This window comes from Myotis lucifugus, unplaced genomic scaffold (genome assembly GCF_000147115.1).
Source record: "Myotis lucifugus unplaced genomic scaffold, Myoluc2.0 scaffold_46, whole genome shotgun sequence".
Classification (NCBI taxonomy): Eukaryota; Metazoa; Chordata; class Mammalia; order Chiroptera; family Vespertilionidae; genus Myotis; species Myotis lucifugus.
The window spans coordinates 6,941,404-6,956,631 of NW_005871094.1; the positions used below are offsets into that span (position 1 = coordinate 6,941,404).

A 15,228-nucleotide genomic window follows, 5' to 3' on the forward strand; every position below is an offset into this window, starting at 1 on the left:
CCTAAGCAATTATTTCTTAAGAATAAAATTTTAAAAGGAAACTGGGTTAAAAAGTATACATTTGGGGGTACTTTTTATAACTTTAAAAAACAGTTTATTGATTTTTACAGAGAGAGTAAGGGAGAGGGAGAGAGAAACATTGATGTGAGAGTGTAACATCAATCAGCTGCCCCTTGCATGCCCCTATAGGGGAACAACCTGGGTATGTGCCCTTGACTGGGAATTGAACCAGCAACCTTTTGGTGCACGGGACGACGCTGAACCAATTGAGTCACACCACCAAGGCTTTGGGGCACTTTTTATACCAGTTGCCCATCTGTCCTCCAGGAAATTACACCAATAATCTGCCTGTTTGACATGTCAATTTATATGTATTAAAAAATATATTTTTTTATCGATTTCAGAGAGGAAGGGAGAAGGAAAGAGGGATAAAAACATCAATGATGAGAGAGAATCATTGATCGGCTGCCTCATGCACACCCCCTACTGGGAATTGAGCCCACAACCTGGGCATGTGCCCTGACTGGGAATCAAACCGTGACTTTCTGGTTCATAGTTTGATGCTCAACTTCTGAGCCATGCTAGGGCAAGTTATACATCTTTTTCATGTTTGTCAACATGAGGTAATTTGGGTAGAACACAGTATGAAGAATTAAACAAAACCCTGGACAATATAAGAAATATTTCAATCTATTATAAGTCCAGTACATTTTTAAATCACCCATCAACAAACTCTTAAAATAATAAGAAATCCACATCCAAAGATGCACAGTCCTATTGAATTTTAATTTTTCCAGAGTTCTCAGCAGCTCCAGCTAGAAGAGCAAAAAGGAAGAATAATGATGGCTTCAGGAAATAGAAAATGCAAATGTCACAGTTTTTAAATTATTAAATGAGATAATACATGCCAAGTGCTTATAACTATACCTAGAACATAGTAAGCACTCAATAAATGTTACACATTACTATAAAATCTAAATTATTTTTAACTGTTATTAATGTGAGAATATGTGCAATATAGTGCATAATTGATTATGGTAAACAATGGGGTCTAATTCTTTAATACTTGCCTGTAATTCAGTGTATATAAGTTTAAGGAATATTCTGTACCTTGAAGGTATAACAAAAGTCACCTTTTCACTTTCTTAATATTATCATTTGTAGCTACTTTGAACATTTGAAACTGTAAGTATGCCACATAAATTAAAGAGTTCGGTTTTTATTTGGGTTGTTATTCCAATCTGAAAGAAATCTTTGTCTTAACAAGGGAGTTTAACCCATTTATATTTATGGTTTATAACATAATTAAGTAGTTTCACTAATATTAGCTTGTTCTATGCCTTGTGTTTTGTTTTGAATTCCTTCCCTGTTTTCTATCTTTTGTATATAGCCTTGGTTTTCTTTCCTCTTTAGTGTTCTGGGAAGAAATATTTTGCTTCTTATTCTATTGGTATTTATTCTTTAGCCATACTTATTAAATGTCAGTCAATGGGAAAATATCTACTTCTTTTTACCTTATTCTAGTCTATCAAACGACTGTTTGTTCTTGTTTCATAAAATCTATATTTCTTTTTGTATTATATGGACAATTCCAACAGTTTCCTAAAGCTTTCTTTTGGATTTTTCAGTGAGGAATTTTCAGAAGTATTTTTCTGAGTCTTCTAGGTAAGTCTTTTTTGTTGTTGTTGTTAATCCTCACCCAAGGATATTTTTCCATTGATTTTTAGAGAGAGTGGAAGGGAGGGGGAGAGAGAGAGAGAGAGAGAAAGAAACATCCATGTGAGAGAAACACATCCACTGGTTGCCTCCCAAAAGCACCCTGACCGGAGATAGAGTCTGCAACCAAGGTACATGCCCTCGACCAGAATCAAACCTGTGACCCTTCAGTCTGCGGGCCGATGCTCTATCCACTAAACCAGAGGTTCTCAACCTGTGGGTCGCGACCCCTTTGGCGGTCGAACAACCCTTTCACAGGGGTCGCCTAAGACCATCCTGCATATCAGATATTTACATGACGATTCATAACAGTAGCAACATTACAGTTATGAAGTAGCAACGAAAATAATTTTATGGTTGGGTCACAACATGAGGAACTGTATTTAAAGGGCCAGAAGGTTGAGAACCACTGCATTAAACCAAACTCGGCAGGGCTTTTAGCTGAGTCTTTTTCACAGATTACATTAGTAGAACAATATTTAAAATTTTTAATACTGCAGAAGAGAAGACATGCCCAGATTTCAGGTCTATCAACAGTATGATACTAAGGACTGCTTGTCAGGCACCATTGTGAACTAGAAGCTTTCTACCATATTCCTCTAAGGAAAGGTCCTAATACACATCCTATTCTAGGGTCTCAGGAATTCTGGGGAAACCTCAAAACAAAACTTAAAAACATTAAGGAAGAACCACAACAACTGTGTGTGTGGAAAAACACATAGTACAACTAATAAAATCTCAAGTGACTAGTAATTCTGAATCCTTGAAATGTCCACATTCAATATGGGAGAAAACTGACAAATGTAATTTTGAGGGAATAGATTTTATCCTAATAAAAACAAAATTCAATTTAAATCTGGACAGATCTTTATTCTACTAATAATTCAAAGTTATTTCAGCCAGAGAAAAAGTAGTTCACATAAGTAAATAGTATTTTCATAAAGTTATCTATGGACAGGTATACGATCAAAATATTTAAGTATATATCAAAATTAAAGCAATGTTAAGTCAAATCTTGAATAAATGTAAGAGATTTTAAATATGCAACTCGAATATCAGCAATGAATAAAGTGCTCCCAGCTTTGCCTCATGAAGTTTATATCTTGGAATTATCTACCATTTTGTTTCTGACATAAATCAGCAACTTTCTTACAAAATCCTACATTGATTTCTTAACAAACAGAATACCATTTTTTCCCATTGCATCTGGTGAGGTAAAATACCTTGTCATTGGAAGTAGAAAGAGACATAATCATTTTTATTTGCATAAAGTGGTTTGAAAACCCCATTTCCCACTCCCTTCCTGGATGAGAGGAGGTTAGAAGTAATAATTAGTATGCTACACAGAAGATCATAAGAATGTGAACAACTCACAGAAAGTAAAGGGTATCTGAGAACACAGCTCAGTTCTCTTACCACATTCTCCAATGGTGCTGCACCAAATACTTTAAAGACCGGGTTGGGTTTGGAGGGTGAGATACAGAGGACAATAGCTTGCTGTCCCACTCGAGTAGTATATTCATCTAATGTGGCTCGAAGTTTCCTGAATCAGAGAATGAAAAGAGAAGTTATAAATCAGTTTAAAAAGAAAAATTATAGTGACGACAGACACAAAATTTACTTTGACTTGAGACAATTTATTCTGACTAGAAACATTAGTCTATCCTTTTAAGGACTAGTGAGTCATGCCAATTCAAATGAAGTGAAGCCAACATATCTAAAATAAAGTTTTCCATCTTTCTCAAAACCATGTACTGTTTTATCTATGTTCCTCATAGCAAATATATGTCTATAAATAATACATTCTAATTCCTCCTGCCTGTACTATCATTAAAGGAAATGAGAAGAATTGCCCATCTAGTGGTATATAACCTGTATGTTTGCTGAAGCTACTGTTAGTACTTTTCAAGCTTTCCTTTAGTTTCGTATAATCTTCTTATGTGCTTAATGTAGACTGTTTTCTAGCTTTTATCAAATATCATTCACATGGGCTGGCACTCCATTAGGAATCAACATTCCAATAAATACTAGAAAATTTGGATGTAGTATTTAAAATACTATAAGAAAAAAGTTCTAGAACATTTTATAAGTTTCTTATCAACTATAATAATAAAAGGGTAATATGCTAATTAGACCGGATGTCATTCCGGATGTCCTTCCTGACGAAGCCGGGGTGGAGGGAAGCCAGCCCGGGTCCCAGGTGCCTGGTCCCAGGTGCCTGCGGACAGTCCGGGTCCTGGGTGCCTGTGGGCGGCCAAGAGAAGCCAGCCCAGGTCCCAGGTGACTGCTGGCAGCCGGAAGAGGGAAGCAGCCCGGGTCCTGGGTGCCTGCCGGCCACCAGAGGAGGGAAGCCGGTGCTGGCAGCCGGGGAAAGAAGGCCTACTCTTGCATGAATTTTCATGCATTGGGCCTCTAGTATATGAATATAGGTTATGCAATCAACATATTAAGTCCTTCATGTATCACACCTACATACTAATCTTTCTTTGCTACCTACAAACTCTTCCGAGGAAATAAAAATGAGCAAAAGACAACATACCAAACAAGAAATTTGGTGGCATTCCTTGAAGGAATGGTCTGTATTATACTCACTGTCTCTAATTCCTCCCTTCCATTCTCTCTTGAAGACACACCAATCCTTTTGTTGTTGCCACTCTTTTGAAAATGTCCTGGTTAAGTTCAATCATGACCCCCATGTAGCTAAATCTAAAGGTCAATTTGCATCTTATTTGACTGTCAGCAGCATTTGCTAGAGCTCATCACATGCCCTCTTCCTTGAAACACTTTTTGCACTTGGTTTCCAGGGTACCACTCTCTTGGTTTTCCTCCTGGTGCACTGGTTGCTTTTTAGAATCCTTTGCTAGTTCCTTTCATCTCTCCAAACTCTAAAGGGTATGCCCAGCCCATGTAGCTCAGTGTCTGAGCATCAGCCCATGAATCAGGAGGTCACAGTTCAATTCCTGATTAGGGCACATGCCTGGGTTTCAGGCTCAATACCCAGCAGGGGGAGTGCAGGAGGCTCTCTCTCATTGATGTTTCTATCTCACTATCCCTTTCCCTTCCTCTGTCTAAAATAAAAATAACAAAAATATTTAAAGGGTACAGTACTTCAGGCTTAAGTCTACACTCACTCCCTAGGTGGTCTCTTTCAGACACATAGTTTTAAATACTACCTATAGTGTTTATATCTTCAACCAAGATCTCTTTTTAAAATATATATATATATTTTATTGACTTTTAGAGAGAGGAAGGGAGAAGGAGAAAGAGAAACATCGATATGAGAACAGAACATCAATCTACTGTCTCCTGTACTCCCCCTACCAGGGATTGAGCCCACAACCCAGACACATACCCTGACTGGGAATCGAACCAACAAGCTTTAGGTGCACAGGGCGACGCCTAATCAACTGAACCACACCAGCCAGGGCTAAGATCTCTCTTTTGAATTCCAGATTCATATTTCCAACTGCTTATTCTATATCTCTATTTAATGGTTAAGAGGTATCATAAACTTAACCAAAACCAAATTCCTGATTCTGCCCTCAATCCCATACCTGCTCCTCTTCTGGTAAGTGTCAACTCAATCCTTCCAGTAATCAGACCAAAAAACTTGAGGTCACCCTTCAGCCTTTTCCCCCTCTCACATCCCACATCCAATCCATCAATGAATCATGCTGGAGCTGATCTGAAATACAATCAAAACCTGACTACCTCTTTCCACCTTTGCTGCTGCTACATTGGTTTAAAGGTGGTATTACTTCTGGCTTGGACTACTACATTAGCCTCTTAATTGGTTTCCTTGTTTCCATTCTTATACTCCTAGAGGCTATTGTCAATACAGTAGCCTAAATGGCCCTTTTAAAACATACGTCAGACCATATCATTGCTTTGGTCAAAAGCCTTCACTGACTTCCCACCTCACTCAGAGCAAGGATCAAAGCCCCAGTATTGGACCAAAGGACCTCATGATGTGACTCTCCACTACTGACCATACCTTCTCTCATTTTCTCTCCAGCTATTCCTCAAACATGACTATCATGTTCCTTTCCCGCTTCAGAACCTTTCCCCTTTCTATTCCCCATTTCCCCAGGGGAAAAGCTCTTCCTTCCCCATTAACACGGTTGCCTTTTCACTTACTTCAGGTCTCTGTTCAAAGGTTGTCTTATGAGCATTTCCCAGACCAAACCCTACTAAAAAAAGAGAAACTACATATTCCTCCTAACCTTTATTTTTCCTTACTCCACTTCATTTTCCTCCATAGCACTTATCATCATCTGACATATTACATATTTGTTCACTTTTTTCCCCCTTCACTAGAATATAAACTCTTTAATGGAATGTTTTGTCCACTATTATATTCCCAAAGCCTAGAACAATGCCTGGCATATAGCAGGCATATAAATTTCCTGAATTAATTAATGTAATATTATACATTGGTTAATCATATTTCTAGTAGCATTTATTTAGTTTTGTAAGAGTACTTTGAGGTCTAATTTTGTCATCAAGGGATCTAACTTGGTATCTTTGGTGAACCTAATAATGTATGTTCTAATTGTGTCATCCACCCCATGAAATATTTGAGAAATAACAATATGGATAAAAACGCCCTCACCGAAGCAAACGTGTTTGCTGTCTCTTCCGGATAGATGGATTAGACTCAAACACATGAGGCCGTTTCCGTTTCTTTCCTGTTGCCACAGCAGCAGCAGCAGCCATTCCCACAGGACCTGAAATAATAATGTATGTGCTGAGATTATGCAGAGCCTATTAACTATACAAGACAGAACACAATTAAAGCTACAAAAAAGGTAGCACTATTTCCTAATATGTTATCAATAAATATAAAATATTCCTGATATTATCAATATATTTCACTATTATTCAACATGAATTATATTTCAATCTACCAATAAAACTTAAAAAATGAATCTTTTAAAAAAGTGAATGGCATGCCTCCCCACCACATACCAGCTTGAATTTTATATAATGATTTTTGTTTTGTTTTGCCAGTATACTGATACTGCAAAGGAAATATTCTCACAGGTGCTAGATGATATTGCAACATTGAGAGGAAGCTTGCCAGAACAACAACAAAAAAAAATTACAGATTTCAAATTTCATTTACATTCCTGTGACAGCCAAATTAAGGAAGTCAGACATAATCACTCATACTTGGAATTCTAACAACAATACCTATAAGAGGAGTATCTGGACAAGTATCAACTGAATTAGAAAACTTTCTCTTATATATCAGAAAATTGTGCTCCAAATGGAGTTGTTGACCACAAGGTCAAAATGATGAAAGCTTCCTGGTAGGAAAGAGATGAAAACCCATCCCACTCTAGGGAAAAAATGGTAATAAAAACTGGTCTGTTTTGCCCTGAAACTAATGACTAGAGTAAAAGTAGGCCATTGAGAACTATTGGAGTCTCTGATTCACGAAATCTCAAACATATCAAAGACATTCCTTTTTTAAAAAAATATTGTTATTGTTTTCAGAGAGGAAGGGAGAGGGAGAGACAGAAAAAGCAATGAGGAGAGAGAATCATTGATTGGCTGCCTCCTGCACGCCCCACACTGGGAATTGAGCATGTACCCTAACCAGGAATTTAACTGTGACCTCCTAGTTCCATAGGTGAATGCTGAACCACTGAGCCATGCTGACTGGGCCTTTTTTATATATTTATTTTTAACAGATGACCCACCGGTATACTTATTTGTGAATCCATAAAAGGCTTAAATAAAAATTAAGTTTAATCCTTCACATTTATACTGGCATAAATGTTATATATGTTCTAAGTGGCTCAATTAAAATAAGCCTTCCTGAAATCTTCTGCTGCTCTAATGCTGTTTAGTAGTATAAGTCTGACTTAAATAAACCCTTCTAAAAGAGATCCAAAGCAAGTAAAATGAATGATTTTTTATCCACCTTTCATCATAAACAGCTGGGAGAGGGGAAAAATCTTAATGATACATTTTTTTCAACATTTTATTTTTTTAATTGTGGTAAGAGCACTTAACATGAGATCTACCATCTTAACAAAATTTTAAGTGTATAATACAGTATTGTTAAATACAGGCACAATGTTGTACAGCAAATCCCTAGAACTTAACTCTGCAAAATATGCAAAAGAGGAAAATGAACAGTCAATAAAGATCTGAAATGGTGCTGTATCTTGTCTTCCTGCACTGGCTGAAACCTCTACCTCAGAGCCAAGCAAATTAAACCAATAGTAAGATACTATTTCATACCCACCAAACTGCCAAAACAAAAACTGATTGATAATACCAAATAAGGTGAGGACTAGAAGCAGCAGGCACTCTAGTACACTGCTTATGGGAATGTAAATTAATGCAACAGTGTGAAAAGACATTTGGAATACAGTGGGGCCTTGACTTACAAGTTTAATTCGTTCCGTGACGGAGCTCGTAACTCAAATTACTCGTATGTCAAATCAACAGTGAACGAGTGAGACACGTGATGCTGGACTGATGTTGTGCCTTCACTGTGATGTTCGCTGCGCCAACTAGCGGCGGGGTATCTGAAGCTGGCTCGTAACCCGAATTTTAGCTCGCAACTCAAAGCAAAAAATTGGCTGAGAGACGGCTCGTATCTCGAAAAACTTGTTAGTCAGGACACTCATAAGTCAAGGCCCCACTGTATCTAGTAAAACTGAAAATGTGCTGATCCTTGCCTTCCAATTCCCTCTCCTTCCTGGGTATATCCTCAAGCAATGGTTTCCAAACTGCAGGTTTCCACCCTATGGTGTCTCATAAATAATTTTTTGGTTTGTTTTGTTTTTAATAAAATGCAATAAAGTGAAAGAGAATAGAACATATCAGATATTGTGTTCCCTGCAGTAGGGGGTAAGTATTACTTCATGAAAAACTGTTATTTCATTTTATGTGCATTTGAGATAACAATGTAAAATGTATTACTGTGCAATATTGTCAGAAGAGTTTGAAAACCAATGCCAAGAGAAACCCTCACAATATGCACAAGAAAATATTTAAGATGATTTTAATTTGCAGCAATTATAATTGCAAAATATTATAAACAACCTAAGTATTCTACCAATATATGAAACAGCCAGATAATGGACTACCAAACAACAGTTAAAATGAAAACATATAGTCATATTATCAACATGAATCTCAGAAAAAGAATACCAAATGAATAAACATAATGTTATAAATTGATAACATCAGAGTAATACCATTCATATAAAACTTAAAACATGCAAAGCAATGCTAAGTATTATTTACTGATATACAGCAAAAACATAAAAGAAACGGAAGAGAAAGATAAAGACCACATTCAGAACAGAACAGGTTACCTCAGTGAAGGGAGGGAAATAGGATAAGAAAAAGCAGCTCCCTATTACCCCTTCCTCTTCATTGACCTTACTTCATTACTTTCTTCAGAGCGCTCAGTACTTTCTGAAAATATCTTACTTTATTATATATACCTTCTCTCACCACTGGTCTGTAAACACCTTTAGTAGCAAGCTCTTGCTTGTCTTATTCATAGTACCTATATATAGAAATAGAGTCTATAGTAAGTAATTGTTGAATGATTGTATAGTAAATCATTTCTACCAGCTGGGCCTCAGTTTGCATATCTGCCACACAAAAGAGTTAAGCTAAAGTCCTTTCCTAATCTTACCACTATGACAATACAGTACAGTAATACAGCAAAACTGTCTCAAAAGCATCCTAGGAAAGAAACTGACCTGGATTCACGATGTTAGGATGCCCTCTTCTGGGACGTATAAGAACTTCAAAAATGTATTTTACAAATATTTCATGTGATTTGCTGCTACGAAGCTTTATTTTTAAATTCACCATTCCAGAAATATACAATGGACAATAACTTATGGTAAAAAGATTCTTCTTCATTACATCTATCTTCCTCCCCTTAAATACAGCATATATTAAAAAGATGTTGTATTTTGGCTATTCCTGATCATTGATCTCCTGTCCAGTTTTTCCTAAACATCTAAGCCCAATACAGTATCAGATCCACCCAAGTATGGTTTAAGAATCTTCCACATAATGCTAAATATACAATGTAAATAACAAAGAGAATGGTACAAAATATAGCTCAGCTTTAAGTAATTTAGTGGCCCAGAAAAAGTCTTAAAACCTTAAATTGGATTAAGATGATCCAGGATTGCTAGTGCCCTCAGACATCTGGCAGAAGCAAATAAAAATCCTCTCGAGGAGGATAATATTATTCTAGATATCAAATTACTTCTTATTTTTACTTTAATTTTTCAATTACAGTTGACATACAATATTATTAGTTTCAGGTGTACAAGCCAGTGATTAGACATTATATAATTCAGCAATCATCCCAATAAATCTCATACCCATCTGACACCATACATAGTTATTACCCAAATTACTTCTAAAACTCATCTTCCTGCCCTAGCCGTTTTGGCTCAGTGGATAGAGCCTGGGCCTGTGGACCGAAGGGTCCCGGATTCGATTCCAGTCAAGGGCATGTACCGCGGTTGAAGGCTCCTCCCCGGCCTGGGCCCTGGTCGGGGCTTGTGCAGGAGACAACCAATCGATGTGTTTTTCTCACATCAATCTCTCTCTCTGTCTTTCCCTCTCTCGTCCACTCTCTCTAAAAATCAATGGAAAAATATCTTTAGGTGAGGATTAAAAAATAATAAAGGTAAGTAAGTAAATAAATAAATAAATAAAATTCATCTTCCAAACACAGCATCTAGCATTCATTCAAATATAACCAGTGGGCAGTTCTGGTCAAAATGGCAGCATACTCGCCTCCTCCCACAACTACATCAAAATTACAACTAAACTACAGAATAACCATTATCATTCAGAATTCAGAACTGCCAGAAATCTGGCTAACTGGAAGTCCTACAACTAGGGAATTAAAGAAGCCACAGCAAGACTGGTAGGAGGGGAATGGGCTGGTCCCACACCCACGTGTGGCAGATAAAAACTGGGAGGGCTATCTCAATTGCAGAGGTCCCTCTTGAGGAGTGAGGGGTCCCAGCCCCACACCAGGCCCCCAACCCAGGGTTCCAGAGCAAGGAAGAGAAGTCCCCATAACTTCTGGCTGTAAAAACCAGTGGGGAATGAGGCTGAGGGCGCTGGAAGGCTGCTGGAGTCCCACCCAGTTCCTCTTAAAGGGCCCTTGCACAGACTTACTCAGATTCATTCTCTCTGAGCTCCAGCCTTGGTGTGTCAGCTTGAAAGACATGAGACCTATGAGGAGGAACTGAACTGTCTGATATCAGGGCAGCTTTCTCCCAGACATAAGTACTGGCAGAGGCCATTGTTTCTTTACTGAGCCCTTCGTCCACATTGCAAGCAGGCAGGCGCTGTATCTGAGACTCCAATAACCTGGCTCGCAGAGTTTGCCCCGCCCTGGTGATTCTCTGAGGCTCCACCCCACCCAACTTTTGGGCCCACCCAAGCTGTTTCCCGTAGCTTTTCCAGACAAGGCTTCAGATTTTCCTAAACACGCAGGATCTGGCTTCAGCATGCCCCATACCTCTCACTAAGTGGCCGTAGGCTCAGCACCAGGCAGCAGTTCACAGACTGGCCTTGTCTGGGCACCACCAAGCCCAGCACAAGTAGCAGTCATCTGCAGATCGCTTTGTAGCTCATGCCAGGTGGCCCCGGGCAGAACACAGGTGGCAGCTGCACCTCCTGAGAGGCCCCAGAGCCAGCACACCCAGTGGATATCTTCAGCCACTTCGAAGCACAACCACCCAAAGACCTCCATAAGTGACACACTCAAGGGGTGGGCTCAGCAGGCACCAGAGCCCACTGAAGTATGAGGTCAGTGGTCACATCCAGTCCTTGCAGCTGAACAGCCACGGGGTAGATCCCTCCCACTGACATGCCAACTGCAGCTGAACAGCCACGGGGTAGATCCCTCCCACTGACATGCCAAGAGCATTCAAGGCTCAACTACAAGAGGAGGGTGTACACAGCCCACACAGGGGTTGGGAGTGGGGGGAGCACACCTTGCGTACCCAGCTTGGGTGATAGGGGAGGCTGTGCCACTGGACCCTACAGAATACTTACATTAGGCCCCTCTACCAAGCCTGGGAGATGTAGCAACTCTAATACATAGAAACAAATGCAAGGAGGCTGCCAAATAAGAGACAAAGAAACATGTCCCAAATGAAGGAACAGAACAAAACTCCAGAAAAGAACTAAACAAAATGGAGACAAGCAATCTATTAGATGCAGAATTGAAAACAATGGTTATAAAGATGCTTAATAAACTTAGTGATAACCTCAACAGTATAACAAAGTACCAGTCAGAAATGAAGGATACACTAACTGAAATGAATAATTTACAGGAAATCAACAGGAGAGCAGATAAAACAGAGAATCAAATCAGCGATTTGAAATATAAGGAAGCAAAAAACACCCAATCAGAACAGCAAAAAAGAAAAAAGAATCCAAAAGAATGAGGATAGTGTAAGGAGCCTCTGGGTCAACTTCGAGGATACCAACATTAACATCATTGGGGTGCCGGTAGGAGAAGAGAGAAAGCAAGAAATTGAAAACCTATTTGAAAAAATAATGACAGATAGCCCTAACCGGTTTGGCTCAGTGGATAGAGCATCAGCCTGCGGACTCAAGGGTCCCAGGTTCGATTCCGACCAAGGGCATGTACCTTGGTTGCGGGCACATACCCAGTAGGGAGTGTGCAGGAGGCAGCTGATCGATGTTTCTCTCTCATTGATGTTTCTAACTCTCTATCCCTCTCCCTTCCTCTCTGTAAAAAAATCAATAAAATATATTTTTTTAAAAAAAGAAAAAGAAAAAATAATGACAGATCAACAAGCAACAAATATTGGCACTCAATGTGGTGTGATCAAGTGATAATCATTGGCCGAACACTGTCTATGTGCAGTGACTCTTGGATTTAAATATGTAGACTATAGGTGTAGATATGCAATATTTATTTATGTTGGCGAAATTACTAGTGTTTTTTCCAACATATGGCCTATTCACGAACAACAACAAAATAACCTATTTGTTTATAAGCAAATTTTGGTTAAAAAGCATTTTAAAATTAATAGGGTATTAATGTTCACACATGCTATATGGACTGGAAATTTTGTCTGTTAAATCCAAAGTCCAATAAATCTAGGTCCACAAAATCATGTTTACTGTATTCCAAAAAATTCAAGAGGAGGGAAGACTCTCAAGCTCATTTTATGAGGCCAATATTATGCTAATCCCAAAACCAGATAAGGATACTACAAAGAAAGAAAATTATAGGCCAATATTCCTGATGAACATAGATGCTAAAATCCTCAACTAAATTACCAAACCAGATTCAGCAACACATTAAAGAGATCATACATCATGATTAGGTTGGATGTATTCCAAGGATGCAAGATTGGTATAAAAACCACAAATCAAAAAACTTGATATATCACATCAAACAAAATAAAGGATAAAAATCACATGATCATATCAATAGATGTAGAAAAAGCATTTGATAAAACCTACCACCCAATTACAATAAAAACTCTCAGCAAAGTGGAAATAGAGGGAACATGCCTCAACGTAATAAAGGCCATATATGACAAACCCACAGCTAACATATTCAATGGGCAAAAACTACAGGCATTTCCCTTAAGATCAGAACAAGACAGGGATGTCTGCTTTCACCACTCTTATTCAACATAGTACTGGAAGTCCTAGCCATAGCGATCAGACAAGAAGAAGAAATAAAAGACAGTCCAATTGGAAAGGATGAAGAAAAACTGTCATTATTTGCAGATGACATAATACTGTATATAGAGAACCCTAAAGACTCTACAAAAAAACTACTAGAATTGATAATGAATTCAGTAAAGTAACAGGATACAAAATCAGTTACATTTTTATACACCAATAATGAACTATCAGAAAGGGAAACTAAGAAAACAATCCCATCCACAATTGCTTAAAAAAGGAAAAAAACAAAACACCTACACACAGAGAACAGAAGGAAAGAGGGGTGGGGTGGGGGGAGGTAGAAGAGGATAAAGGGGGAATAAATGGTGACAAAGGAGACTTGACGTTGGGTGATGAACACACAATACAATATACAGATGATGAAATATAGAACTATACACCTGAAACTTATGTAATTTCATTAACCAATGTCACCCCAATAAGTTCAATAAAAATGTAAAAGAAAGAAGTTCAAGTGTTCTAAGAAACTTCCATTATCCCTAAAGAGGACACAAGTATCAATTATATAATACTTGGACATAAGTAAAGTATGTATGTTATAATTTCTAGGAGTACCCCTAATAGCAAAAGTATATATAACCTCCAAACTAACAAGAGAAAAATAAAAACTTTCAATCACTCTAAAAGGAAAAGAAAACACAGAACAAGTGAGATAAAGAGAAAGCATACAGTAAACACCATCAATTTGAACTTAAATATATCAGTGATTACATTTAGTATAAATGGACTAAATGCTTCAGTTCAAAGTCAAAAGATCGTTAAGATGGCTGAAAAAAATAAAAAAATAAAAAACAAGCCATATCACCAATAGTATATGATTCTAGGACTTAAGTCTCGATATAGCACTGGCACAAAATCCAAGGCTTAAAACAATATGAAGATAAATGTGAGAGTGCCTACATCCTAGGCTCTTCCAGATATGCAGGGTACCAGAGTTAAACAAAAAATAAAGAACTTCCAATACAAACATTACCTGCAGCAGCCAGATGGGCTGTTACCTCGTCGGCAGCTGTGGAGTTGAGTATGTCGGAATCATCGTAAGAGGTGTCCTCTGGTGAGGAAGGCGAGTCTTCATCAGCACTCAGCATACTGTGTTCAGTGTAGGTAGCCACATGGACCTGCTGTACTTGTTGGGCCACTGCATGGGCTTCTATGGTAGCCATGTGTTCAGTTTGGGTCACTCCGTGCTCCTCCATGTAGATCTACTGTCAGGAAAAAGGCAAAGAACAGAATTCAGTATATAATGTAACACAATACTTAAACTAAGTGATATTTTCCCTAAGAGCAGGAGAAACCTTTGATTTCACTACATACCTCACCATACCAAGTCATGGGAAAAGGGAGGCACCATTCAAATATGACCCAAAAATGATAGAATATTTTCCTTATATTATACCTTTTGACGGAAATTCACTGTGCTAATTTTATACCTGAGGTCACAAAACAATAAATACTCCGATATTACACATAACAGTAAAAGACAATTAAATATAACAAAAAAAGATATTTGAAAGATCCCAGTGACTTGACATTTGACACTATAGACATGAAAACACTTAATAAGTAAATGAAATATTTAACATTTTCTTTGTATTTCATAGACAAATTGGAGTTAAATTCCCGCCCCCCAAAAACTGCAATCATTCAAACTGGATTTTCTGCTTATAAAACTGTGCTTCTTGTAAACCCTAAAATGATGCAGTAATTTATAAAGATAAAGGTTTGCTCTTCTACTGCACTTATAATCTGTTCCCTCTTTCCCCAACA

At 38.0% G+C, this 15,228-nt stretch overlaps 1 protein-coding gene across 4 annotated transcripts in view; it reads right to left on the bottom strand.

Annotated features, from left to right (window-relative positions):
- The window catches only part of NRF1 (nuclear respiratory factor 1), an 88,560-nt gene that overhangs the window by 60,333 nt on the left and 12,999 nt on the right, over window positions 1–15,228 (bottom strand). For all 4 annotated transcript variants that reach the window (XM_023753527.1, XM_023753529.1, XM_023753528.1 and 1 more), the window contains exons 2-4: window positions 14,435–14,666; window positions 6,329–6,443; window positions 3,133–3,259 (exon numbers count right to left, since the gene is read on the bottom strand). In XM_023753527.1, the coding sequence (XP_023609295.1) occupies window positions 3,133–3,259; window positions 6,329–6,443; window positions 14,435–14,657 (465 nt within the window). In that variant the 5' untranslated portion in view covers window positions 14,658–14,666. The remainder of the gene's footprint in view (window positions 1–3,132; window positions 3,260–6,328; window positions 6,444–14,434; window positions 14,667–15,228) is intronic.